The following is a 25,472-nucleotide window of genomic DNA, read 5'->3' as shown; positions in this document are numbered from 1 at the left end:
AGTTGGAACCCGTTGGCTCTTTAACCCACTTGGTGGCTCCTTGGTGTGTTTTTTTAAAGCTGCTCCAACCTCACCTGCTTTGCCCCCAGAACAACGGGCACCATACACTCGGGCTCGGTCGCCTGCGTGCTTTCATCGATCAAAATGGAGCGGAATTGCATTTTTGCGAGCCTCGGATCGCCAGCTCCCACGCACGTGCAGCAAATGACATCGGCGTTCTAAGGGGGTAGACGAAGCCGCGGAATGTGAGGAGGGCGGCCTGCGTGGGGGTCCCAAGCGCCCATCCCCGCCCCAAACGGCAGCCCTGGGAGGGTGCGAAACCTATGGGGTGAGGTTCCCTCGTCATATCTATTGGACCCACGGGGATTCTTCCTGATCAAAGTCCTTTTGGAGTTGTTGCACTGAGGGTGAACACGGATGAGACTCAGTCTCCAGCAGCGAATGGATTTGGCCACAAGCCACTCGCTCGGTCTGAGCAACTGCCAGCCCCAGACTTGCGAGAGGGAAAGCCAGTAAGAGGCCTTTTCTGTCTTGTTTTTTTACCATCAGCAATTCCCGCTCAGCTGTCCGTTTCAGCGCCCGGTAGCGTTTTTCGTCTGCAGACGACAGCTCCCCGGTTTCGTCTTTCAGCTGCTGCAGTTTCTGGAGCTCAGGCATACTGAGAAGAAAGCACACACAGACACTGGTGATGCTAGAATACTCCAGTTAAACCCCCAAGGCCCGACAAAAGTTCCTGTTTAAAGAAGCGGTATCCTGCTTTTACGGGTAACGATCAATGAAGACATGACAATTAAAATGAAGCAACAAGCAAAAATTGATCTGCGAAGCGGCGGGCAGGAAATAAAGGCACCACTTGGGCAGCGATATAAATACGAGCATCAGGGAATAGTGGGGTTTTTTTTTAAAAAAAAGGCCTGCCTGAAAATGATCTTCAGGTAAAAAATATATATCCAAGTTTACTGTTTGCTAAAGAACTAAACGCTCAGGAAAATAAAGAGATGTCGATCTGGGGCCTAGAATGCTTAACGAAGTCAGTCCTGTTAGAGAGAGTTTCCCATCAACGGGATGCCCTCTCAGAGGGGTCCCTCAGCGTAGCCTCCCCCAGCCTGGGGCCCTCCAGATGTTTCCAGCCTCCAACTCCCATCAGCCACAACTAGCACGACCAATGGCAAGTTGCAATGCAAAAGCACCTGGAGGGCAAACGGTTGGGGAAGGCCTGCTCCGGAGAGAGAACTGGCGGGACGTTTTGCAGTAACGGCGGGGGGGTTTTGCATCGTCTCCGGAGACGGATTTCAGCGCCGGGTTTAGTAGACTTTTTCAGTGGAAGTTTGGCTGTGGCAGTGGAGCGGAGGGCAGGACCCACCTGGCGTGGTCTTGCTGTAACTCCTTTTAGGTGGCTAAGGAAGCCGGGAGGGCTTTACGTTTTGGAAGGACACGGGGAGGCCACAAGTATTAGGGCTTTACACAGACACACACACCCCGAACCGCTTCGTGGCCCGATCCGGAACTTCTGGATCGGGCCCGAACCAATTCAGGTCGATCCAACCCTCCCCCGCTCTGCGGAGCGAGATCTGGAGGACCGGATTGAGATTTTGTCCCCCATTCCCCCAGCGGCGGCAGCAGGTAAGCCCCCTCCCCCCACTTATCTGCATCCATCGCGGTCTGGCGGTGGCTTCAACTGAGGCCTGGGCCTCAGTTGAAGCCACCACCAGACCGCGACGGAGGCAGGTAAGCCCCCCTCCCTCCTGCCCCCTTACCTGGCTCCACTGCTATTGCCGCATGGACTGCGGCGGCAGCACCAGGTGAGCCCCCCTCCCCCCCACTGACCTATGTTCGGAGCTCTGTATTGAGGCGAACTGCTTCACTTCGATCCGCAGCTCCCCTGACCCGATTCGGATCTGCCTTTGGCGGAGGCGAATCGGGTCGCTTCGCTCCAGATTCGGGGAACCGAAACAGAGCCGAGCACAGCCCTAACAAATACGGGACCTTGGCCACATTGTGGGGAAGGCTGGCATCTGGTTGAGCAGTGGCAAATTGAGGTTTACAAGTCCAGGCTGATGGAATTAGCAGTGTAACAAATAAAAGCCCTGCTGGTGTCAGGCAGGCAATCCAGGGGATGAGGAGAGCGAACCTTCTCAGGCCGCGTCTCACCTGTCCATGTTCCTGATCTGGTTGTGCAGCGCCAAGAAAGAGACGGGCGAGTCGATGGCCTCGCGGCTCTTCGCGCACAGACGCACCACTTTCAGCCCCGTCTGGTGAATCTTCTCGGTCAGCTGGTCCACGGCAATGTTACTCGGGGCACAGACCAGCACGGGCCTTCGAAAGAGAGCGGGAAAGAGGGGAAAACAAGCACTGATCAGGCGGGAATTCAAGACAAAACAACCGGGCCCCACGAAAGATCCCCCTTTGCTCTTCATCACGGTTCAGGGCTGCGCCGGCTTCAACTTTAAACCGTTGTTCTAACGTTACTCAAGAGATGGGAAGGATTACAAAGCCCTGGCTTGTGTTACTCTTGCGAAGGGCAGCGCGGGCACATTCCATAAGCAGGATTAAAGCTGTCAGAGGGAATAAGGCCGCTTGAGAAGAAACAGAATCCATGACCCTGCGGCTCGCTAACTGTGATTAAGTTTCCTGCTGTTTGATAATGAAAAACGCGGGCTGGGGTTCTCTCCATGGTCATGAGAGCTAGAAACTTGGCTGCCTCTGGGCCTGTTCAGAAGACGGGCAAGGAAGAAGAGGCGAGGCTCCGGTGCTAGTTTCAACGGTAAAACTGGCTTTAATGTGGTTTTTTGAAAAAGCTTTTCTTGACAATGTATCAAAGACGGGCTCAACGTTTCGGATTACTGAGAATCCAGTCTGGATGCAGACAGACCGTTATTCTAGAGGGGCCACTGCCTCGCACAAGAGAACGCCAAAAGAATACTTGACAAACATTTTGCGTTACAGGTCCTGAAGAAGGGTCCTCAGTAGTCCGAAACGTTGAGCGCATCTTTGATACAAGAAAAACTTTTTTAAAAAACCCACATTAAAGCCAGTTTTACTGTTGAAAGCAGCACCAGAGCCTCGCTTCTTCTTCCTTGCTCAGCTTCAGTGGTGCTTTCCCCTTCCGCCTCTCCCTGTTCAGAAGACACCTTAAAACCTGCAGGTTAAGGCTTTTGGTTCAGCAGCAGGGTTTAAGGGGTCTTGCACGATGCGTTTTGCTAGACCCTGCTCTCTCACGAACCACCGTCGGCCTGCAGCAGGGTGAGCAGCTCTAACCATGGCTTGAAGTGTTGTGTGCGACGGCACGGCTTGTGGTTAGCGCTAACCCCGGAGCACCACAGTTTCGCTAACACCAGAACCTGAAGTGTCATCTGGACAGGCCCTTACCTGGGCTGGAAGCTAGGAAACAGAGAGCTAATTTGGGGGCGCAAACTGGAATCTTCTTTTGCTTTGTTATGACTTCTAGCTAAACCGTCAAACTAGACTGCAAGCACGGTTACGCGTTTGGAGTGTTTCATCTGCACCAGACCATAGGTCCCAGGTGCAGCTTTAAGGAAAGTGCTATATAAACAGAAAACGCTCTGTAAATGTAAGCTCGGTTGTCCTAGCAGCGGTCGTCCCGCCCTGGAAGCCCTGCACGTTTTTCTGGCGAGGAAGATTCAACGCCCTCTGCTCTGGGGCCCTTACCCGTTTCCTTGCCGAGCCAGGTGGTACACAATGGTGGCCGACGTCACGGTTTTGCCCGTCCCCGGGGGGCCCTGGATAAGGCTCAAGGGGCGTTGCAAGACGGTCTTCACCGCATACACCTGAGGAGGAGGAGATTGTGAATGCACAGAGGCTGAGCACAGGTTATGAAACGGACTAAGACAGGGATGGGGCAGAGAATTGGAGTGCCCTGTTTTGCCTAGTCGATGGATCGTTATCTTCATGTCTGTACCTGAAGCTTCGACTGATCTTAGGCTACGCCTTATTCATCACAAGGAAAAATTGTTTTGGGTTTATTGGACGCCGCAACACCTTTTTAATAAAGCTTGGTCTAATTTGCAGAATTGTTGGAGATGTAACGCACCTAATGCTTCTTTAATTCGTGTTTTTGCAATGCCCAGTAGTTACTCCCTTTTGGGAGGAGGTTATAATAAGGATAAACTTTGTATTGAAACAGTCTTTAATACGGAAGGAAGCTCATGTCCTTCTGAACTGCCTACCGGGTTTCTTGGAAGTTAACGCAGGGTCAGTGCAAAGAGATTTTCTGAGCCATTATGACAGCTAAAAGACTTACCCTATTTCTTCGATTCTAAGATGCACTTTTTCCCCCATATAAACATCTCTAAAAATGGGGTGCGTCTTAGAATCACGGGTGTGTCTTAGGGTTTTTTTTTCTGTTGGTGGTACTGAAATTAGTGTGCGTCTTACAATCGATGGCGTCTTACAATCGTAAAAATACGGTATATGATTACTTTGGAAGGATAAACGTTCACCTCCCTCAATGCAATGGACAACGCTATCAACATTTGAGAGGGTGTTATATAGATGCCACCACGTGCGAGTGGATAAATACATGGGTATTTGGTCTGCTTTTCTTGAAACCTATGCATAACTCTCTACCTTTTTAAAAAATAATGGCGTATCTGATGAAGAGAAAACACACCCAACATTTCTATGCGTGTGTCTTTTTTTCTCTCCGTGATTTGTTTTCTGTTCTGTTTTGTTAAATTCACAATAAAAAATAAAAAAGCATGAAAAGGACACTTGACGCTCTCGCTGTCTCTCTGTTCCAACTCCTGCCTTTGCCGTGGGACAGGATAAGGTTACCTGAGAATGGTTGAGGTCAGGAAGTCCTTGTGCCGTGAAGCGCTTTGGTAGCTGACATTTGATAATGACATCCTCCACCTCGTGACCCAAAAGCTTGTGATAGATGTAGCCAGACACAGAGGTTTCATCCACGGCGAACGTCTTGAGGGCGCTCTGCATTCTGAAAGGCGGAAACGCTGTGATACACCGTCGTGTCACCAGCCCCCGCCAAAACGTTTTGCAGGGCCCATCACAACCGGTTCCTGCCTTCTAGAAAAGGCTTCACCCACCTGTCAAAGGACGTCGATTTCCACACAAAGTCCACCTGGAAGTTATGGGTCACTTCCACAGGAGCACCCACGCTGCTCCTCAGCTCGATCGCAATTTCGTCACCGTAATCTTCAAAACCGTGTTAAGTAGCAATTGCCCAGAACAGCGGCACGTTTCTTTCCGCCCGCCTCCCTGGACCTTTTCTTGCGGTGCAACTCCAGAGCGCAGACGTCACGCGGCGTTTCCGCTGTGGAAGCTGACATGGGTGGTCCCTGGTTAACGGTCTGGATGAGAGACCAGCCTGGGAATTGCATGTAAGCTGCTCAGACCTCCTCAGAGGAAGAATGGGGGGGGGGGGGGGAGAATAGCCACACATCCAGGCCTTTTACTTCCTTTTACGTGACTGGATGATATTCTGAGATACGGCACAGAGAAAGAGAAGCCTGTGGCCCCCCCATAATTCTGCTTCAAATGCCTGCAGTCGGCACGTCAAGGACTCCACGTGAAGTGTCCGTCCAAGCCCTCCTTACTCTCTCATGAACTTAAAAGGATACTATCAGGAACCTTGATGACATGGCCGATTCCTTTCCACAGCGGGGCCAGGTCCCCTTTGTATCTCAGGCAGATCTCGTCGCCCTGCATCAGGCGCATATCTGTGGAGGCAGGGAGAAGCTTTACGGACATCCAGCCCGCCCTTATTTATTTATTACATTTTTATACCGCCCAATAGCCGAAGCTCTCTCCCCCTTTCTGAGCAGTGACACTGTGTGGTCAGCATCTGCCCCCCACCCTTTCCAAAGTCCTCCTGAACCAAACTTTTTGGCTCGTCAACCTTGGTAATTTCCATTCTGACCTGAATCAGTCTTTGGCAAGGTGAAGTAGGCAATCCTTTTCTTGTTCAAGCCTAGATCCCACCTCACGGTGATGTTGTCTTGGGTCTAAACGTAAACGAAGAGATCCCAACTTTACACACGGGCAAGGCGTGGCCCTCAGCCAACCTGGAGCTTTCTGTTTCCTGGACCCTGGTGCTACAGAGCTGGCTCCTGGCTTGAACGACCCCAGGAAGGGCTGCTAACGCTCCCTGGTGATACTTCAGAGCTAAGTGTCCTGTTCTTGGCCAAGAAGAAGCGGGAACCAGGGCAGCAAAGCAGAACATTGCAGTGCCCAGGAGAGTTCCTAGTGAGCAACGGGGTCTGACAAAGGTCGAGGTCAAACAGAAGCCTTTTTACGCTATGGTCCCAGTCTCCACCCTTTCCCTCAGGCTGGAAGTCTTCAAGGGACAGGCGTCTGGCTCGTAGCCTAGCTTTCCTCCGTCTCTCCAAGACCTCATGCCTAGCACAAGGTCTTGGAAGGTGGGGCTCTTATAGAGGGTGCTGGTCGAGTACTGGGACTCCGGGGTCTCTGCAGCAGTGCTCAGACCTGGAGTTTCCTCTGTTGGCACCACCGGATCATTGACCTCCGAGTCCGTGTCACTGCTGGACTCCTGGGTCATGACACGAAGCCTGGTGTCAGAAGATCTAACCGGGAATGCCAAACGACCCGATAGAAACGGTGTCAAGGAAAAGAGCATCTCAACGTAGGATCCAGAAGAGCCGCTCTTCCTCCTTCCTTCCAAAGGCAGCTCTTCCTCTACTCATCACTCACAAGGAGGCTGGACGGATCGCTCGCCCGGGAGCCGGCTTCCTCTCCCGCTGCCCCAAAATAACTTGGCCGCAGTTGTCCAGCGGTCTTGTGACCGAAGGCCAAGGAGGCTCCTGGGAGGATGAACCCCACCCACAGGGAAAATAAATCCCCCTCCTTCGTGTACGCCATTCGGGATAGGCCGGGACGCAACTGAAACAGCTAGTAAAAACACTCTCTCTCGCACTGCAAGGAACAGAGGACATCCACTCTTCTCCAGCCCAGAGCGCTTTGCCCGATGCAAATAGGGGGCCTCAACCAAAGGAACACCCAGCAAGCAAGTCCAATGACCACCGGGCCGGCGGCTTTGAAGCCGCAGCCGCTTCTGCCATCCTGCACCTCACCTGGGATTCCTTCAGCTTCTTGTCATAGTCTGCCTCAAGCTTGACCAGAGGCCCAAAGATGTTTTGGTACTGATACGCATCCTCGTATCGGAGGAGGACGTGCTGCGGCTCTTCGTCTACGCCGGGTTTCTCCAAGTCCTCCAGGGTGGCGGATGGGTTCTCCTGCCGTCACGGAGAAGAGAGCGTTCAGCGGCTGAACGAGGCCACACCACAACTCACCTGGCTTCACAGCGGGCCTGCCTCAATCAAGGGGGAAAGCTAGGGACAGCAGCCCCCAATACGGACACTGAAGATCTCCTTCCACACTTATGACTTATTTATTTAGAGTATTTATATACCGCTCCCCCACCGAAAATTTTGGAGCGGTGTACAAGATAAAACAAAAAATAAAAACAGAATAAAACACTTAAAACAGATTTTAAAAGAAGCAAATACAGCGACTCGTGGCTGGATATTAACGAAAGGCTTCCTGGAATAATGATGTTTCCAGGAGGCGCTGAAAGGAGTACAAAGTTGGCGCCTGCCTGACCTCCAGAGGCAGGGAGTTCCACAGGAGGGGGGCCACCATGCTGAAGGCTCTTCCCCTGGTGGACTCCAATCAGAGGATGGGTCTATGTGGAATCACCAGAAGCAGGCCCTTGGATGACCTCAGTGACTGGGCAGGTTGGTAGGGGAGAAGGCAGAGGTCTCTCAGGGATCCTGGTCCCAAGTTGTTTAGGGCTTTGTACACAAGTACAAGAACCGTCAACCTGGCCTTGGCAGCCAGTGCAGTTCCCTCAGCAGAGGAGTTACATGCTGGAAAGGGGCAGCTCCGGACAACAGCTGAGCTGCAGCATTCTGCACTAGCTCCAGCTTCTGGAGCGGCTTGAAGGGAAGCCCCACACAGAGCACGTTGCAGTAATCCAATCTTGAGGCTACCAATGCCTGTACCACTGTGGCCAAGCTATCCCTGTCCAGGAGAGGCCGTAGTTGGCGAACCAACCGAAGATGGTGAAAAGCACTCTGAGCCGCGGTGGCTACACCAAACTACGTGGGCTTGAGTGGACTGCTGACTTTGGTGGATTGGAAAGGGTGGTCGATTCAGACTATCAAATATCTTAAGGGGGGGTGGTCATGCAGAAACCCTCCCCAGCTGCCTACAACAGTGTTATTCCTGCTAAAGCGTTTAAAAATTCTGCACCCAGACAGCCCAAGCTCTGCACTATAGCAAAGGCAGAATTCCTAAGGTTTTGCTACTCGGGCAGAAGGTGCAAGGAGCGAGCGAGCGAGCGAGCGCTGAACTCCCAAGAACTGAAACTCTTATCCCGTCCCGTCCCCGGCATCACAGACTTTGATTGTTCAAGCCTATCGTCACAGCGAGAAGGGCTAGAAACTTGATTTTAAAAAGCAAACTGGGATTCTCTGGAAGTTGAGTTCTATGCCCAGTGTCCCAGGGGTCTGGAAACAAAGCCCTACGAGGAGAGACTGCATGTTTAGCCCGGAGAAGAGAAGACAGAGGGGAGACATGAGAGCACTCTTCAAAGACTTAAAAGGTTGTCCCACAGAGGAGGGCCAGGATCTCTTCTCGATCCTCCCAGAGTGCAGGACACGGAATAACGGGCTCAAGTGACAGGAAGCCAGATTCTGGCTGGATGTCAGGAAAAAACTTCCTGACTGTTAGAGCAGGACGACAAAATATCAGGAAAAACTTCCTGTTAGAGCAGTATGACAATGGAACCAGTGACCTAGGGAGGTGGTGGGCTCTCCCACCCTAGAGGCCTTCAAGAGGCAGCTGGACAGCCCTCTGTCAGGGATGCTTTAGGGTGGATTCCTGCATTGAGCAGGGGGTTGGACTCGATGGCCTTACAGACCCCTTCCAACTCTACTATTCTGTGATTCTATGCCTTTCCGGCTCCACCGTCTTTCCCGCTACGATCGACCTCCCTCTCTCACACACACCTTCCAGAGTTCTTCCAGCTTGTTAATTTGCTGAGCGGTGATCTGCCGCGCTCTCAGCTGCTCCTGCTCAGAAGGAATTTTGACCAGCCACGACAGGAAGCAGCGGTCTTGGATCAAAGGCTGCCACTGCGAGCTGTCCCAGTTGATATCTTTTAAGCTGCTCTGACTGGCACACGGCTGCCTGCGTAACCAAGATGTCAGAGAAAATATTAGGCAAGAGGAAGAATGAGAAAAGGAGCAAAACAAAGAAGCAAATGTTTTCATCGTTCGTTAAGGCTGCCGAAGGCAAGAGGGTGCCCGTCACGGCCCAGGAAGTTGCTTCCACACATAGGCATTTCTCTCACCTGCACAGCAAGACGACCACCGAGTCCGCCTTGGCGGGGATGAAGCCCAGGAGGAACACATTGCGACAGCCGCAGTTGTAGCACTCCAAGACCGTCTCGCCCAGAGGGCCGTCCTTGTGAAGCGTCACTTCTTTGCATTTCGCCCTCACAAGGTGGTTCACGATGTGGCTGACGAAACATAGACCAAAAAAAGCGCACCGGGGATGAACGGCAAAACCCGGAGAGGGGAGCACCCGAAACCAAGCGAGAAGCACCAAACCCAGGAAGAACGCAGAAGACTGATCTATAAAGACTGATCTATTCCAGCAGGCCTATCCAGTGGAATTTTAGGACGTTTTAACGGTTTATACTATGTTTTTAATTCAGTTTAATGTATTTTATACTTATTGTTGCTCCCCGCCTCAATCCAGATCAGCCTTCCTCAACCTGGGGCGCTCCAGATGTGTTGGACTGCATCTCCCAGAATGCCCCAGCCTGGCTGGGGCATTCTGGGAGTTGTAGTCCAACACATCTGGAGCGCCCCAGGTTGAGGAAGGCTGATCCAGATGGAGAGGCAGGTAAGAAATAATTAATAATTATTATTATTAAAAAGAGGAACGCGTTCTCAGCAGCACCAATGCCGAAAATAACAGCCCAACGCGTTTGGGGACAGGCTCCTTACAGAAATAATACTTGCATTCCACGATGGTGCATAGATTGGGACCAGGTTACGCGAAGGGCCACCTACAGCCGTATGAACTTGCCCGTGCTTTGAAATCGTCGTCAGAGGGCCGCTTTTGCACCCCACCAGCACAAGCACAGGAAAGGTGGCCTTTTTAGTCGTGGCCCCCCCTTTTCCCGTAATGTATTCCAACAGAGGCTCGTATAATGTCGCAAGCCTTCAAACAGCCTACATGTTCTGTACTGCTTTTCTTGATGTGAAAAAAGCTGCTATCGTTTGATCTGGTGCTTAGCCATTTAATTTGCGTTAACGATAACATGTTGAACTGTCAGTGTTGTTGACTTCGACGGCTGCTTTTAAGCTGTGCCTTGCACTGCAGTTACTGTGTGTTCGTGGCAATTGTTTTATGAAATATTGACATTTGATACGTGTATGACGGACGCTGTCTCGGGATGCCTAGGCCCCCGGTGGTGCCTCATAAAATGAATTCATTAAATGTTAAAAGTCCCGGATCCAATCTCTGGCCTCCCCACTGAGAGGTGGGAAGAAAGGAAGGGGCCCTCTGATCTTGGCAGGCTGCTGCCAGTCACAGCAGGCAGGAAACAGAGGAGAAGCACATAAGCTAGCATCGCCGTTCCGGAGTTACCTGCCGGATGTATTCCCACGTCCATTGCAGAACCACTTCTTGCTGGTGTTACAGTAGACAACACAAGCTGGGTCATGGATGCCGCAGTAGCTAAGGAGAACACAGAGAGACCGTAAGTTTGTTTTGCTTCAAAGGAAAGAAAAATAAGGGTGTTTTCCCCCAATCCTCCCTGACACAAGCTGATCTGATACGAAACCGCTGTGGAAAAATGCTTTGCGTTCTTCATTTCTCTGCGCGGCGAAGAGCTGGCCCGAGCAGAAAAGTCCTCTGCACCATCACAGTGCGAGTTGCGCCTTGACCACTGGACGCGTCTGCCGCTGGAGTGCCAAAGCCCTCGGCCCTGAACTTGGAAACACCGCAGCATGCGAAGGTGTTCAAGAAAGCAGAATGCTGTGCCAGAGGCCACCTTACGCCCAGGGGAGCGAGCTGGTGAAGAATTCGAGAGCTTGGTGGAACGGGGCAGAAAGAACAGGGCGAATGAAGCAGGCTGAAGAAAACAGGCTTGCTTCTTTCCTATGAAAGCCTTAGGGAACTTCAGCAATTTTGAATGTTTTCATTGGATTTTTAAAAAAATATTACAGTGGGTTTAATTATATTTAAACTTGTGTATAGTTCTATTTATGTTTTAATTGTATATGTTTTAAATGATAATAGCCCCCCTCCCTCCCTCACCCCTTGCCATCTGAAAGACCCATAAATAACCCATTTTGATGCCTAGCCATCTAAAGGCAATTGGCCATCGGAGCAATACTTCACTATGTGTGGCTCACAACCCCTAAGCTTGGGGAAGACGAGGGGTGCAGCTTGAACCTGGTGGATGCATCAACAGCTCTCATAGTGCCGCAGGCAACAGCTTCCAGGGTGATCGGGTGCTCCGAGCTGGGGAAAGGGTCTCACGCACACAGCCAGAGAGGATTCAGAAGAGGGCCCCTCTTCCTGGCGTTCAGGGAGGGGACTGCAGGAGAGGTGCTGAAATGAAGGGAGTGGGAGACAGCTCCCAAGCTGTCTGGTTTGGTGCCTCATCTTATTTTGTTTATTTATTTATTTATTTATTTATTTATTTATTTATTTAATATACCACTCCCTATCCAAAGATTTCAAAGCAATGAACCGTGGCTGGTCATTCAGGGAAAGCTTCCTGGAACAACAATGTTCTCAGGAGGCACAGAAAGCAATGCCACATTAGCGCCTGCCTGACCTCCAAAGGCAGGGAATTCCATAGGAAGGGGGCCACCACACGGAAGGCTCTTCTCCTGGTGGGACTCCAACCCGACCACAGGTCCATGTGGAACCACCAAGAGCAGGGATCTCGGATCACAAAGAGAACTTTGGCTCAGCCCAATCCAAATTCAAAACCTCCTGTCACCTGGACAGAGATCGCACCTGCAAACCCAGCCTCCCTGCCCAAAGCTGTAGGTGAGGACACCAGTAGGCCCCGGAAGCCTGAGAAGGGAGTTGCTAGAGCGGGTCAGTAGGGGGACAGCGGCAACACGGTAGAAGAGGCTAGGACGGGCATGGCTCCCGGGGCACGTGGAGACACTCTGCTGTGGTCCGGAGACTCTATCCGGCTCCCCCTGCTGCAGGCCCCACCAGCTTACCTGCAGGCGTGCACAGGCAGGTCCTTGGTGTAGTAAGTGTCTTCCTCATCTTCCTCAAAATTGAGCTCTGCAAGGAGCTGGCTGGTCTTCGGCATGCTATCGTCCACCGCCCCATTTTGGAGGATGCCGTCAGGCCCGTTGACCTGGAGCAAGACAGGCCGTTCAGTCACGCAGCCCAGAGTCACAGAAGCAACGGCGAGGAGGGAAACGGCTTCAATGTCACGCGCACGCAGGCATGAACTCAGGCAATCTAGGGCGTTTTGCCGTTCACCCAACACAGCCAGCCCGAGTGGGGTGAGGGACCTCGCCAGGCGCAGCAGTCTCCAACCTTGCAAGTAAGTTGTTAGTCCAAAAAGTATTTGAGCAGGCTGCCCGCTTGGTCGCCTGGAGACAATTCTTACATACCATAAGCAAGTGGCTATTTAACAAGCAGGCACACGATTCGTTACTGTAATGCCAGATTAAAAAAAAAAATAACTCATGGCCCTTTTAGAAAGAAGCAGCAAGTAAATATATCTATGACCCTGTTCAGATGACACGCTGAGCCACGGTGGTTAAGCCTTCTGGCTTAGCGTGCCGTGTGAACCCTTCCTAATCATGGTGGCTACCTAACCACGGTGTAAACAAGCTCACTCACCATTTGCTGCAAAAGAGTTGGTGGCCTAACCGTGGCTTAGCATGCTGTCTGAACAGGCCCTACATATAGAAGTGAGGGAGACGGGAGCACGCAGAGACCATCAGAGCCTGCTTCAGTTGGGGACACACACACACCACACACACACAGGGCTAACTGTCATCTTGACCCTGTGGGGAAGAAGAACGAGCTGTTGGTCTGCCTTTCCATCGGGAGATGAGAGGGCGGAGGAGAGCCTTCCCACCAGCCTGAACAGTGTCCTTAATTTCTTTTCATTTTCTCCCTCTTCCCTCCCCACCCCCTCTTCCTTGCGTGTCATGTCTTTTTTAGAATGTAAAGGCTCCGAGAGCCTTTTTGGTTGAGGTGTGGGATAAAAATACTCTAAATTATTTATTTATTACATTTCTATACCGCCCAATAGCCGGAGCTCTCTGGGCGGGTCACAAAAATTAAAAACATTCAAAGTATAAAACAACGGTATAAAACCATAATATAAAATACAATATAAAAGCACAACCAGATAGAAACAGCAGCCATGCAAAATTACAAATTTAAAACACTGAGTTAAAATTTATTTATAGACTGTTAAAATGCTGGGAGAATAAAGAGGTCTTCACCTGGCATCTAAAAGCATATACTGTAGGTACCAAGCGAACCTCCTTAGGGAGCTCATTCCACAGCCGGGGTGCCACAGCAGAGAAGGCCCTGCTCCTGGTAGCCCCCTGCCTCACTTCCTTTGGCAGGGGCTCGCGGAGAAGGACCCCTGAGGATGACCTTAGGGTCCGGGCAGATACATATGGGAGGAGGCGTTCCTTCAGACAGCCTGGTCCCAAGCTGTTTAGGGTTGGGGCCAGGCTATTATTTATTATTTTAAATAAATAAAATAAATAAATAACCTGAGTTCGCCATCCACCCAACAAGCCTTATTCCTTCCGGCTCTCCGCACTGCTGCCCCTCGTCTCAAAGCGCAATCCCCCTCGGTCATCACACGTCACGGCTCGCTCACATTCCTCAGGGCAGCCCCGCATGCCAAAACAAAGACGCTTCAACTTTCTAACTTTCTAAGCCTGACTTTATCGGAACAAGCCACACGCCACACGAGGTTCCTGCCCTCCCTTGGGCTGATCCTTAACTACTTGAGGCACGAGGCTAACTAGAGACCGAAAGTCACAGGATGCCTGAGCGGCAATAAAGAAGGCAGGAGCTTTTGGGAAAAGCCCACACCTCTCAGCATTTTCACCTGCTCAGCAAGCAGGGCAACTTTTGCAGCTCCTCAGCCTCAAGCCTTGCTTGGCAAGTTCACTTTTAAGAGGGCCACAGCTAGGGCTGACAGACCGCCATCATTGCTTGTATCTCAGCTTGCGGAGGAGTGAGTCAAAGCGCTCTTTCATACACAGCCCTCCCTAGAACGAAAAGCAACCGAAGCCTTGCTTGAAGCCTTGCTTAAATAACTGCTTTAAATCTAAAACAAGCTGTCTTGTGGCGCTTTAAAGACTAACGAAGTCATTATGGCACAATAAGCCTTCGTGGGCTACAGTCCACGTCATTGGAAGCACGAGGCCTTGTTCTGAGTTACAGGTATATGGACACACTGTTAGAGAGGGGAATTGTCAACAGTGAGCTCAGAGGAAAATGAGTGACAAGGCTGTTACGAACAGTAGCCATTCACAAAACAGCTGATGGGGGATAGCACAGGCACCCTAAAAAAGCAATGGTAGCCATGCTGGCCATAAGGAAGATTCCAAAATACCTTTATTAAGATTCACAGAACACATGCAAGCTTCTGAGATGTGCAGATCTCTTCACCAGACAAGGCATTACAAAAAAGCAGGGGGAGAATAGGGGAAGGAAAACCCCGTGACTTAAAACAGACATCCTGGGACTGGTGAATTAATTAACACAAGTAATATGCTAGAAAACCTTTGTCCCTTTTCAAGCCAGAAAAGATATGAGCTGAGCTCTCGATAAATTGCAGCCTCGGAAAATTACTGACATCATAATTAAAGAAGCCAAGAAATAAAGTCCTGTCATCATCACGAACAAGTTAGACAACATACAGAGGCTGAGACAACTCACCAGGGCCGCCTTTTATAGGCCCCAACCCAGACAGAACTGCACAACCTGCCGAATTAATCTCCTACAAATGCACAAACTCCCCTCAGGAGCCTCAACCAGGCATTGTCTATCTGCTACCCAAAATGCACAAACAAGGCAACCAGAGAACCTGAAGTCAAAGGCTGCCTAAAGCATCAATAACAACTCCACAGCTTTTGAGCTAAGACCCACTCTAGGACTGGTCACGGCAGCAAATCCTCGGTTAATAAACCAATTATTCGCAGGGCTGCATTTCCGAATTCCATATGCAGCCTCCGATGCAGCCCTACTATAGGCTGCTCCTTGACGTGCACTTTGGGTCGTTTGTGGGTTAAACAGCCTAAAATTAACCTAAGAACTAATTAGCCCACAATATGCAGCCATTAGGTGCGAACTGGCTCGTGCCATTTATAGAGCTTAACCTTAGAAGTCATATTCCCCCCCCCCCCGGCACCCTGATTTTCTCTTACACTGAAAAGCAGCCAATAATAATGATAATAATTTATTTCTTACCCGCCTCTCCACTTGGATCGAGGCGGGGAACAACAGTGAATATAAAGCACATTAAAAACTGATTAAAAACATAGCATACATGATTAAAACATCCTAAAAACATTCTAAAATCCCCCTAGATAGGCCTGCCGGAATAGATCAGTCTTTATTGCTTTTTTAAATGCTAAAGGACTGTCTCCTCCAGCAGGCCGTTCCACAGTCTGGGAGCAGCCGAAGAGAAGGTCCTCTGGGTAATGGTTGTCAGCCTAGTCTTTGCTGACTGAAGTAGCTTCTTCCCAGAGGACCAGAGTGTGCGGGGTGAATTGTACGGGGGAGAAGGCGATCCCGCAGGTAGCCTGGACCCAAACCCTGTACGGATTTAAAGGTGATAACCAACACTTTACACTTCACCCGGAAACTCATTGGCACCCAGGAGCTTGACAGTTCATCATGATTCTGCTTCTCATCTGTACTAAATCCAAGTTTCCTTTCACATCATTTAAAATAGCACCATTACTTAAAGTTGTTTTTTAAAAAATTACAAGCTATTTTTGAACGCACACAATGGATTTCGATCCATCCCGAGACCCTTCACTCCTCTTTCTTGCCTGGAAGAAAGGGGCAAGAGTATTAATGTGTGAGGCCTTGCCAGGGCTTGAATAACAGAGGAAACCAGCCCCCCACCCCAGCTGCTAATTTTAGAAAGCTACGGAGAAGGGGGAACAACTAGTTTAAACTGGAGTGGAACTTGTGGATTTTATACCCCCACTGGAGCAGTGACCCTCGGACCTGGGTCTGTTCTTGGGGACTGATGGAAGGAAACCTTTGGGCCCTAGACATGGTTTTCCCCTCTGCCCCCAGCCTATGTGGAGGAAAAGTGAGTATGTATCAGTAGGAAGAGGTCTTGCATGTGTTTAATTATCCTGCTGGCTGGAGACACGCTCAAGTACTGACCTCCTGCTTGGCCTTGCTCATTCTCAATTTATTTATTTATTAAATTTATATTCCGCCCCATAGCTGAAGCTCTCTGGGCGGTTTACAAAAGTTTAAAAGTTAAAAACAGTGGACATTAAAAAGTATACAAAATTTTAAACCATAAAAAACATAAAAAACAACAGTATAAAATAACAGCATCCATTTAAACAACAACAACAACAGTTCTGGGGTCCATTAAAAAACAAACAAATCTTAGCATATGTTGTTAAATGCTGTTTAATGCCTGGGAGAAGAGAAAGGTCTTGACCTGGAGCCGAAAAGATAACAACGTTGGCGCCAGGCGAGCCTCATTGGGGAGATCTTTCCAGAATTGGGGGGCCACCACTGAAAAGGCCCCCTCCCTTGTTGCCATCCTCCGAGCTTCCCTCGGAGTAGGCACTCAGAGGAGGACCTTAGATGTTGAGCGCAGGGTATGGGCAGGTTCATGTCAGGAGAGGCGTTCCGTCAGGTATTGTGGTTCCAAGCCATGTAGGGCTTTGTTGGTTAAAACCAGCACCTTGAATTGGGCTCAGAAACGTACAGGCAGCCAATGCAAGTGGGCCAGAATCTGTTTTATATGTTCAAACCTTCTGGTTCCAGTTATGAATCTGGCCGCTGCATTTTGCACAAGCTGCAGCTTCTGAACCGTCTTCAAAGGCTGCCCCAAATAGAGGGCATTGCAGTAATCTAATTTGGAGATTATCAGAGCATAGACGACTGAAGCTAGGTTATCCCTGTCCAGATATGGGCGTAGCTGGGCCACCAAACAGAGTTGGTAGAAGGCACTCCGTGCCACTGAGGCCACCTAGGAGAACCCCCAAGCTACGAACCTGCTCCTTCAAGGGGAGTGCAACCCCAACCAGAAGGGGTTGAACACCCACCATCCAGCCAGAATTAACCAAGGGGTCACATTAAGAAGGAAAGCGCACATGTATTCTCACTCACAGGTACGTAAATATCCTCAGATACACATACAGTCTCTCCTGGATCCAGGACTGACTGGAGCACTCAACTAGGACGTGGGAGACCAACGTTCAAATCCTCACTCACTTATGAAGCTCACTTGGTGACTTTGGACCAGTCAATATTTCCTAGCCTAACCTACCTCACAGGGTTGAGGCAACCCAGGATGTGGAACGCCCTCCCTGGCTTCGTTTCGGTGGCAAGTTAAAACCTGGCTTTTTAGCAAAGACTTCGAGGGCTAAAGTTGCCCATAGCTTTAATTGTTTTTAATGCTTTTAAAGTTTCTAACTGCTTTTAGCATTTTAATGGTTTAATATGTTTTAGGTGTGTACGTTATTTGTTTTATACTGTTTGATTTTATCTGCACGCCACCCTGAGGTCCTAATGATATAGGGCAGGATACAAATGTTTTAATAAGTTGTGTGTGTCTGTGTAGAAAATGATGCACATCACACTGAGTTTCTTAGAGGAAGTGTGTTATATCCTTGTATAAAAACACAGCCTTCACTTCAGCTTTGGATAGGAGAAGAGGGGGCATTTTAATGTTCCATTATAGTACTTCCCCTGCTACATCCTGAGTTGGGGCCTCGTTAGAAGTGTAACATGTGATCAGATTAAACGTCTATTAATTGAAACACTAAAAGATGCATTAAAATCCTCCCTAAAGAACAGAAGTAAAGGGACAATGACACACAGAAAGAGTGAAATAGAAGTCACTGAGCAACAGGAAAGAGAAAATCAAGCTGAGCAGCTACTGAAAAGCATGCAAAAGTGGAGATTTGCTACCAGATTAAGGAAACGAATTTTGTTCGCCTTCTTCCTAAGACAAAATGTGCCATCCAACAATATGGATTTCAACATGATAGAGGTGCTATTGGAGGGGGGGGTGTCAAAAAAGAGCTGACAAGATCACCTCTGCACCATCTCTTGAACAGACCAGTCTGTAGGGCCTTGTCCCAAAACACTTCTTAGCTGGAAGAGGGATTTTGTGGGGGAAGCAGGGCTCCTCACGCACTTCTTTTGAGCCAATCTCTGCACACATAACTACAAGAAATGGCAGGGTGATCATCTATTACGTTTAACTCTTTCAAAAGAGATAATTGGATTCTGTTCAGCTACAGACTTTTGCTTAAAAAAAAAAAGAGGCAACATTTTGGAAGGAAGAAAAAGTGTTTTATTCGCTATGGTCGGGGTTTGGTAGAGTTTTATTTGTGCAACAGTGAACACCAGTAGACGGAACTATTGTCCTTCTGGCGCTCAGGGGTGGAGGCAGCTAGTACTGGGAAAACCCTGCATCACCATAACCTGACCACACAGCGACTGTTTTTAAAAACACTCACATGGAAAAGGCTTTCCAAAAACAGGGATCAAATACGCAAGGCACAACCCAAATGCTCATTCTGCATTAGGGCTTGGTCTCCCCTCCTTTCGAAAGCAAAGGGGAAAGGCCTCTTGAAAGACTGAAAAATCACCAACCAAGGCCCAGTTAAGGCAAGTCAAATGCAGCAAACAGAGTTTGAGAGAAATGTTGATGGTCCAGGTTACTGACAGCGAAGGCAGTAGAACCTCTTTACTTCCACATCCGGATATTAAACTGTGGACCAGCTATTCTAAGATACTGATGGGCAACTTATTCAGGTTCGGCATTGAACTGTACCTCCTGCCCAACAAGGGGTGTTTGTTTTTAAAGAGTTGAGCAGTTACAAGCAGGGTGCGTGCAGGGGGGAAACTTCCCATCCGATTCGTGACACTAACGCCGCCGCGCTCCATCAGGAGACAGAACACGGCAGTCTAGAGATAGCGGCTGGGTTCACACAACGCCATGATGGTTCATTTTCTGGCGGAACCCAAGATGGGTTTGTGAGATGTTTCCGCCAGCCATGATGCCCCAAACACTCCACTCTGAGAACCCATGCTCTGCAGAAAGGACATAGTGGCCCATCATGGGTTAGCGTTATATGTGAACCTACCAACTGTAATCCCTTGTGTTGTGATAAGTACTTCAAAACCTTCACGCTGCTGTCGGAATATATGTCTTTCCCTGTCAACCAACAGGATTAAAGTTTCCGGTTGCTACTGAATTTGCGGACCCCTGTTCGTTAACACACAGCACAGGGTTTCTGCAAACGAGACACAAAGGTTTCAAATTTACGTCTGAATAAACCCCAACACCCATGGAAATAGAACTACTTATTATTTGCACACATACTCCATGGAGGATTTTTTGGGTGGTCGATCAGAGGAAACTGTGCATTAATTAACACTGCAGCAAGTTTTGCTCTCGTATTATGTCACTCCTCATACGTGAGTGTTTTGTAACATTCGCCACCAACTGTTGGGCAAAGATAAGAGCCGGATGGGGACAACCATGAAGTCCTTCCTGAAACTGCCTGGCCAAGAGAGGGAGAGAGAGAAAACGCCGTGGTCTGTTTTCACAGCGCACAATGGAGGAGGTACAAGGTGAAAACTGAGCTTGCAGCGCGATTAAACCCGTTCTTAAAAGGGAGCTGCAAAGTCAACACAGTGCACCTGTGAAAACTCACGTACAGAGTGATGTTTTACCCTTAAAGAAGCATTTCTAAAAGAGATACGACAGGCCTCAAGCTGTCCGGCAGGAGGTGATTAAATTTCCAGAAACCTTGCAAGGAAGGCTGAGGGGCAGAGCAAATCCAGAGAGCAGAGTGGAAATCTACTCTTAATAGCCAGGGCGCTTGCTTGGCTAAGATGCATTCATTATGCATGCACACACCTTGCCTCCGGATTATAACCACACCTAGTTACTCAGAGTTAACTACTGATCTTGACGCTGCTCTATCCACACTGCATTTCCCCCCCAGCATTAATATATCCCTTACATAATTTGATAAGAAACCCTGCCCTTGGCTGAGGAAGGATGCAACTTCCCTTAATTTCCATTGTAGTGCCCCCTCCGTTACAGCCACACAACATTTGTTCTTCTCCCCAGATTCTACGTACACAAATAATCTACTGTTTAATTCACTATTTTAAATGTTATTCACAATTATATTCTGCTCTTGCAAAAAATCATGCACCCAGTCCTCTATGGCTAGTAAGAGTTGCCTTCAGGTGACCTGACAGGGAAACTTTGGAAACTGAGAGAGAGCTGGGTCTCTGCTCTGGAACTCACAAAATGACAACCAGGGCAACCCTAGAAGTAAGTTTCCAGTAAGTGCATATAGGATTGCAGCTTAAAAGTTATGTATAGAAGAGGCAGGCTAGTAACAATAAAAACTAGTGACTTCGCGCGCGCGTGTGTGCGTGTGTGTGTATTTGTAAGACTGTTACACTTCTCCAATATTTCCTTGCTAATATAGACATGCACACACACAAAACAACATTCTTCCAACATCTCCTCCAAAGCCACAAAGAGGTACACATTGGCCCAATCAAACTAACATTAGTTGGGACTAATTTCCACTAAAAAGCCACCATAACCTGCTTTTAACCAAAAGACATGATGTACACCCGTACTGTATGTAATATCCACACATACCCACAAGTGTATACAATGTGTTCTCCAGTCTTCCCCCACCTGGGGCTCTCCAGATGTGTTGAAATGCAACTCCCATAATTCCCAGTCAGCATAGTCATAACACACACACGTTGTATATAGACAGAACTATATAGACATGTGTCTCCGCTTAAAAGCCTATCCCATAATAAGTGGGTAAGGACTTTGTTGGTTTTACTGAAACAGACCAGCCCAGCTACCCCTCCGGAAATGTCTTCTAGCCACAAATAGCTCTACTTAAGAAACAGAAACACAAGACATGATAGGATACATGTCTCATACCACCCTGGCACACATGCGGTACATTATACACGCAATACATACATATACAGAAATAACAATGTAAACACCTCCTGTTTAGAAAAGGTTACTTTTTGCCACAGAAAGCTAGAAGTATACATAGATACATGGCATATTTGCTTGTGTGCATCTGACACAGCACATTGCGTGTGTGTATATGTACATTATATACACACATGCAATGCATATAGAGAAGGAAGGAGAAATGGGTGTGTGTGTGTGAAGACCTATATTCATGTGCTCACACAGCTGCCCAATATTCTTTTTACCTTCTGTCTAGAAAAGCCTACTTTTCACGCTACACATGACACATTTGTTTGCATGCATCAAGGCACATACACACAGACAATATGTATATTTAGAGAGAGGAGGAGAAAAGGGGGACATAGGCCTAGAGCCACATGCTCACAGTTTATTTATTTAATTTTTATACCGCCCCATAGCCAAAGCTCTCTGGGTGGTTTACAAATTGCCCAATATCCCTTTTACCTCCCGTTTAGAAGAGCCTACTTTTCACGGCAAAAGGCTACCTGTACACAGATTCATGACACGTTTGCATGTGCGTGTGTAAACCTTCACGCATACACACACACACACACATAAATACAGCACATATATATATATATATATATAGAGAGAGAGAGAGAGAGAGAGTGAGTGGGGTTGGGCACAGACTTACACCCACGTGCCAACAAGAGCCCCCCCCCAATCCCTCCTGCCTAGAAAAGCCGACTTTTCGCCATGAGGACTACAGACACATGCCGTGCTTGCGTACACGTGTATACACACATACACATACACACACGAAAGAGAGGTGGGGGAGAGAGGAAAGGGAGGCAAAGTCTTACACCCACGTGCACACACGCCCCGATTCCCGTTTTTAAACACACACGCACGCACACGCACGCACTCGCTCCTTCCGGCCTCTTCCGCGGTTGACACGTGTCACCAAATCCACACGCACACATACGGGAATGGGTTTTGCGCGTGTGTTGATTCCGGCGATTCCTTCCTTCCCTCCCTCCAGGCCTGGCGGGGCCTCCTCCTCCTCCTCCTCCTCCTCCTCACCTGGGCGTCCAGCTGCCCCGGCGCCACGACATGGGGCGGCCCGCCGGGCCCTCCTCCTCCTCCTCCTGGGGCTCCCGGGTTTCCCGGCGCGCCTCCGCCGCCTCCTCCGCCGCCTGCGGAGCCTCCCCCGGGCGGCGTCTGGGTCTGGCTGGGCAAGGTGAAGTCGGTGAACTCGAACTCGGAGCCCTGCGTGTCGGCGCCCAGCAGCTCGGCCTCCTCGGTGTCCAGGAAAGTCAGCGTCTGGGAGCTGGGCCCGTACGCCTCCACGCTCATGATGGCGGCGGGGTCCTCCAGGTCTTCGGCGGCGGCTCCTCGGTGCTCCTTCCCCTCAGGACGGGCGGCGGCGGCGGCGACGGCGACAGGCCCCCCTCAGAGCCTCGGGCCTTCTGCGCCTGCGCGGCACGCTAGGCCGCAAACCGTTCCCCGGGCGCTGGGACGAGCCAGCCAATAAGCGCGCGGCCTAACGTCTGCCCGAGTGGCGCGAGCCAGGAAGAGGGGCAGGAAGGAGCGCGCGGGGAGAGGGGGGGAGGCAGAAAGGAGAGAAGAATAGTTTTCACTGCGCACGCGTGCCGGCGCGCGGGCGTCGCGGACGTGCGCCTGCGTGGAGTGCGCGCGCCGCCTCCAACGGCCACGCAGCGGGCCGGCTCCGCCCCGTTTTTTGGGGCTAAGGCGAGCCAAGGAAGAAAGGGTGAGAAAAGAGGTGGGACGCTGCACAAGGACAGACGCAGAGGCTACCCAATCGTTTTTCACCCTGAGAGGAGGGAGGGCGGGAGAGGAGGGAGGAAAGGGCCAATCGGCGAGGAAACTTAGGGAAGGGGTGGGGAGGGAGGAGGATCCGCCCAACCAGCGCGGGAGAGGACGCTGCCGATTAGCCAATCAGAATGAGGACGCTGCGGAGGGGGGGGCTTCACGGCCAACTCAACCCCGCCCTTCTCCCCTGTCACTCTTGAGGCGCGCCGCATACATTCGACGCCCAGGCGTAGATGACGCTACACGTCGTGAGGGGAGATGACGGGGCACGTAAAGTAAACCCCGCATGAGTCGCGCGAGGGAGGGACGCCGTGGCAGTAACGCGCATGCGCGAGCTACTCAGCCGGAGCGAATCTGGAATTTGACGGCCTTCATAGAGACCACGCCCCTTCCCCGAGGCTGGAGGGCGGGGCAAAGCCAATAGCTGGATTGTGATTGGCTAAAGGGTTTTGAGGAGCAAGTTAATGCGCATTAATATGTCCACACCATGCTTTTCCGCTCTAAATAAAATAAAATAAATTTAAAGTGTCATATGTATTTATGCAGCAATGGGTGAAATGTCCTCTTCATCACAACATTTAAAGCTGCAGGAGCCCTGCCCTCTTTTGCATCTGGTCAAGAGGGCAAGGCTCCTGCAGCTTTAACTGTTGTGATGAGGAGGGAATTTCAGCAGGTGCTGCATGCATTCAAATAGCACCTAATGAAATGCCCTTTTCTATACAACTGTTAAAGCTGCAGGAGCCCTGCCCTCTTTTGGATCTGGTCATACATATTATATGTGTGTGTGTGTGTAACAAAAAACTTCATATAATAATAATAATAATAATAATAATAATAATAATAATAATAATTTATTTCTCACCCGCCTCTCCATTTTGATCAAGGCGGAGGAACAGCAGTAAGTATAAAATACAGATTAAAAACACAGTATACATTGTTAAAACATCCTAAACAACACCCTAAAATTCCACTGGATAGGCCTTCTGGAAGAGGTTAGTCTTTATGGCTTTCATGGATGCAGTGAAATGGACGCCGGTTGATGAAAACTTGTGCCATAATCGATTTTGTAGTCTTTAAAGACCCAGTCTTCCTTGGTTTTGTTGCAACAGAATAGCAACAGCTACCCCTGTGGGAATAAAAAAATTACTCCTGGTTTGGAGAATGTGGATATAGGGAGGCATTTTTCTCCCTCTCCCATAATACTACTACAACCCAACAAGGCCATCCCATGAAGCTGATGGGTGGGAGATTCTGGACAGATCAAAGGAAGGACTTCTTCACAGAAGGCAGAGTTTAAACTATGGAACTCACTACCACAAGATGTAGGTGATGGCCACCTACTTGGATGGCTTTAATGGGGTTGGATGAATTCCCACAGGAGGAGAAGGCGACCAGTGGCTACTAGTCCTGATGGCTCTGGGAGGGTTCTGATGCTTTGGGCAAATTCCCACGCATGTTTAGACCGAAAAAAAGTCCTACACCTCCCATGCTGGCTTGGGAATACTGGGACTTTTTTCAGTCCGGAGATTGAGGACTGGAGTCCTGACCGATAAATATGAAAAATATTCTTCTCCAGGGTATGGAGAAACGTTTCCAGTCTACCGATACAGCCATTTGTGGTTGCTGACTTGATGGACCTAAACTCAGTCCAGAATATTTTCCGTTTCAAAGCACGTCTTTGGATGGAAGGATCCTGGTTGAGGATGGAATAAATAGGAGTCATTTAGCTCCAAATGACTCTGGCTATGTGAGCGGCCATTTTTCAGCGGTGTATTGGGTGTGTAATTTCCCCCCAAGAACAAAAGGTCCCACATGTTGATATACCAGTGTGGTAATCGAAATCGGCTCTTTGAACGGCAGAAATGTACATGCAGCCAGTATATACCTGTTTCAAAATAGCAATAAAAATGATCAATTCATCCAGTCTCATTCAACACATGCACGGCTGTATTTTGTGCTAACTGCTGTTTCTGAACAGTCTTCAAAGGCTGCTCCACGTACCATGGATTGCAGTAGTCTAGGTGAGATACTACCATTGCTGTTGCCTGTGTTTCCTACGGCTGACAACCAGTGACACGTCAGCAGACCTCTGCTCATGCCGTGAGACTTTCCCTTACTCTCCTGCAACCGCTAGGTACTCTGCCATGTTGAATGAGCACTGAATACCACCTTATGCAACTATGAAGGTGCCTGTCCACGGTAAAAATAGTATTTCCCACGCAGCTCCGTGAACAGCGGTGCAAGTCATTTCTCCACCCGATTTTTAGTCTTGGTTATTGTGCTAGCAGCATTGAATTACACATTAAAAGATAATCTGCAATCGAATTCTTTTCATGACCCACTTCCCACCAAGGCCTTTTGTATTCGTGTGGTGAGTCTCAGCAGCTGTCCAGGGTGCTGAAACTTGGTG

The 25,472-nt window shown here is 49.5% G+C and overlaps 1 protein-coding gene across 2 annotated transcripts in view; it reads right to left on the bottom strand.

Moving 5' to 3' along the window:
- Positions 1 to 22,791, bottom strand: part of UPF1 (UPF1 RNA helicase and ATPase) — a 38,922-nt gene extending 16,131 nt beyond the window's left edge. The window contains exons 1-14 of one of the 2 annotated variants that reach the window (XM_063147230.1): positions 22,313 to 22,791; positions 12,255 to 12,397; positions 10,657 to 10,746; positions 9,350 to 9,517; positions 9,006 to 9,186; positions 7,068 to 7,229; positions 5,897 to 5,981; positions 5,598 to 5,696; positions 5,064 to 5,175; positions 4,795 to 4,954; positions 3,670 to 3,788; positions 2,152 to 2,316; positions 544 to 658; positions 75 to 218 (exon numbers count right to left, since the gene is read on the bottom strand). In XM_063147230.1, the coding sequence (XP_063003300.1) occupies positions 75 to 218; positions 544 to 658; positions 2,152 to 2,316; positions 3,670 to 3,788; positions 4,795 to 4,954; positions 5,064 to 5,175; positions 5,598 to 5,696; positions 5,897 to 5,981; positions 7,068 to 7,229; positions 9,006 to 9,186; positions 9,350 to 9,517; positions 10,657 to 10,746; positions 12,255 to 12,397; positions 22,313 to 22,585 (2,016 nt within the window). In that variant the 5' untranslated portion in view covers positions 22,586 to 22,791. The remainder of the gene's footprint in view (positions 1 to 74; positions 219 to 543; positions 659 to 2,151; positions 2,317 to 3,669; positions 3,789 to 4,794; positions 4,955 to 5,063; positions 5,176 to 5,597; positions 5,697 to 5,896; positions 5,982 to 7,067; positions 7,230 to 9,005; positions 9,187 to 9,349; positions 9,518 to 10,656; positions 10,747 to 12,254; positions 12,398 to 22,312) is intronic. The other variant, XM_063147231.1, reaches the window with a different exon arrangement.
- Positions 22,792 to 25,472: the final 2,681 nt, after the last annotated feature.

The sequence above is a fragment of the Elgaria multicarinata genome, chromosome 23, assembly GCF_023053635.1.
Source record: "Elgaria multicarinata webbii isolate HBS135686 ecotype San Diego chromosome 23, rElgMul1.1.pri, whole genome shotgun sequence".
NCBI lineage: Eukaryota > Metazoa > Chordata > Lepidosauria > Squamata > Anguidae > Elgaria > Elgaria multicarinata.
This window is presented reverse-complemented; position numbering and strand designations above follow the sequence as displayed.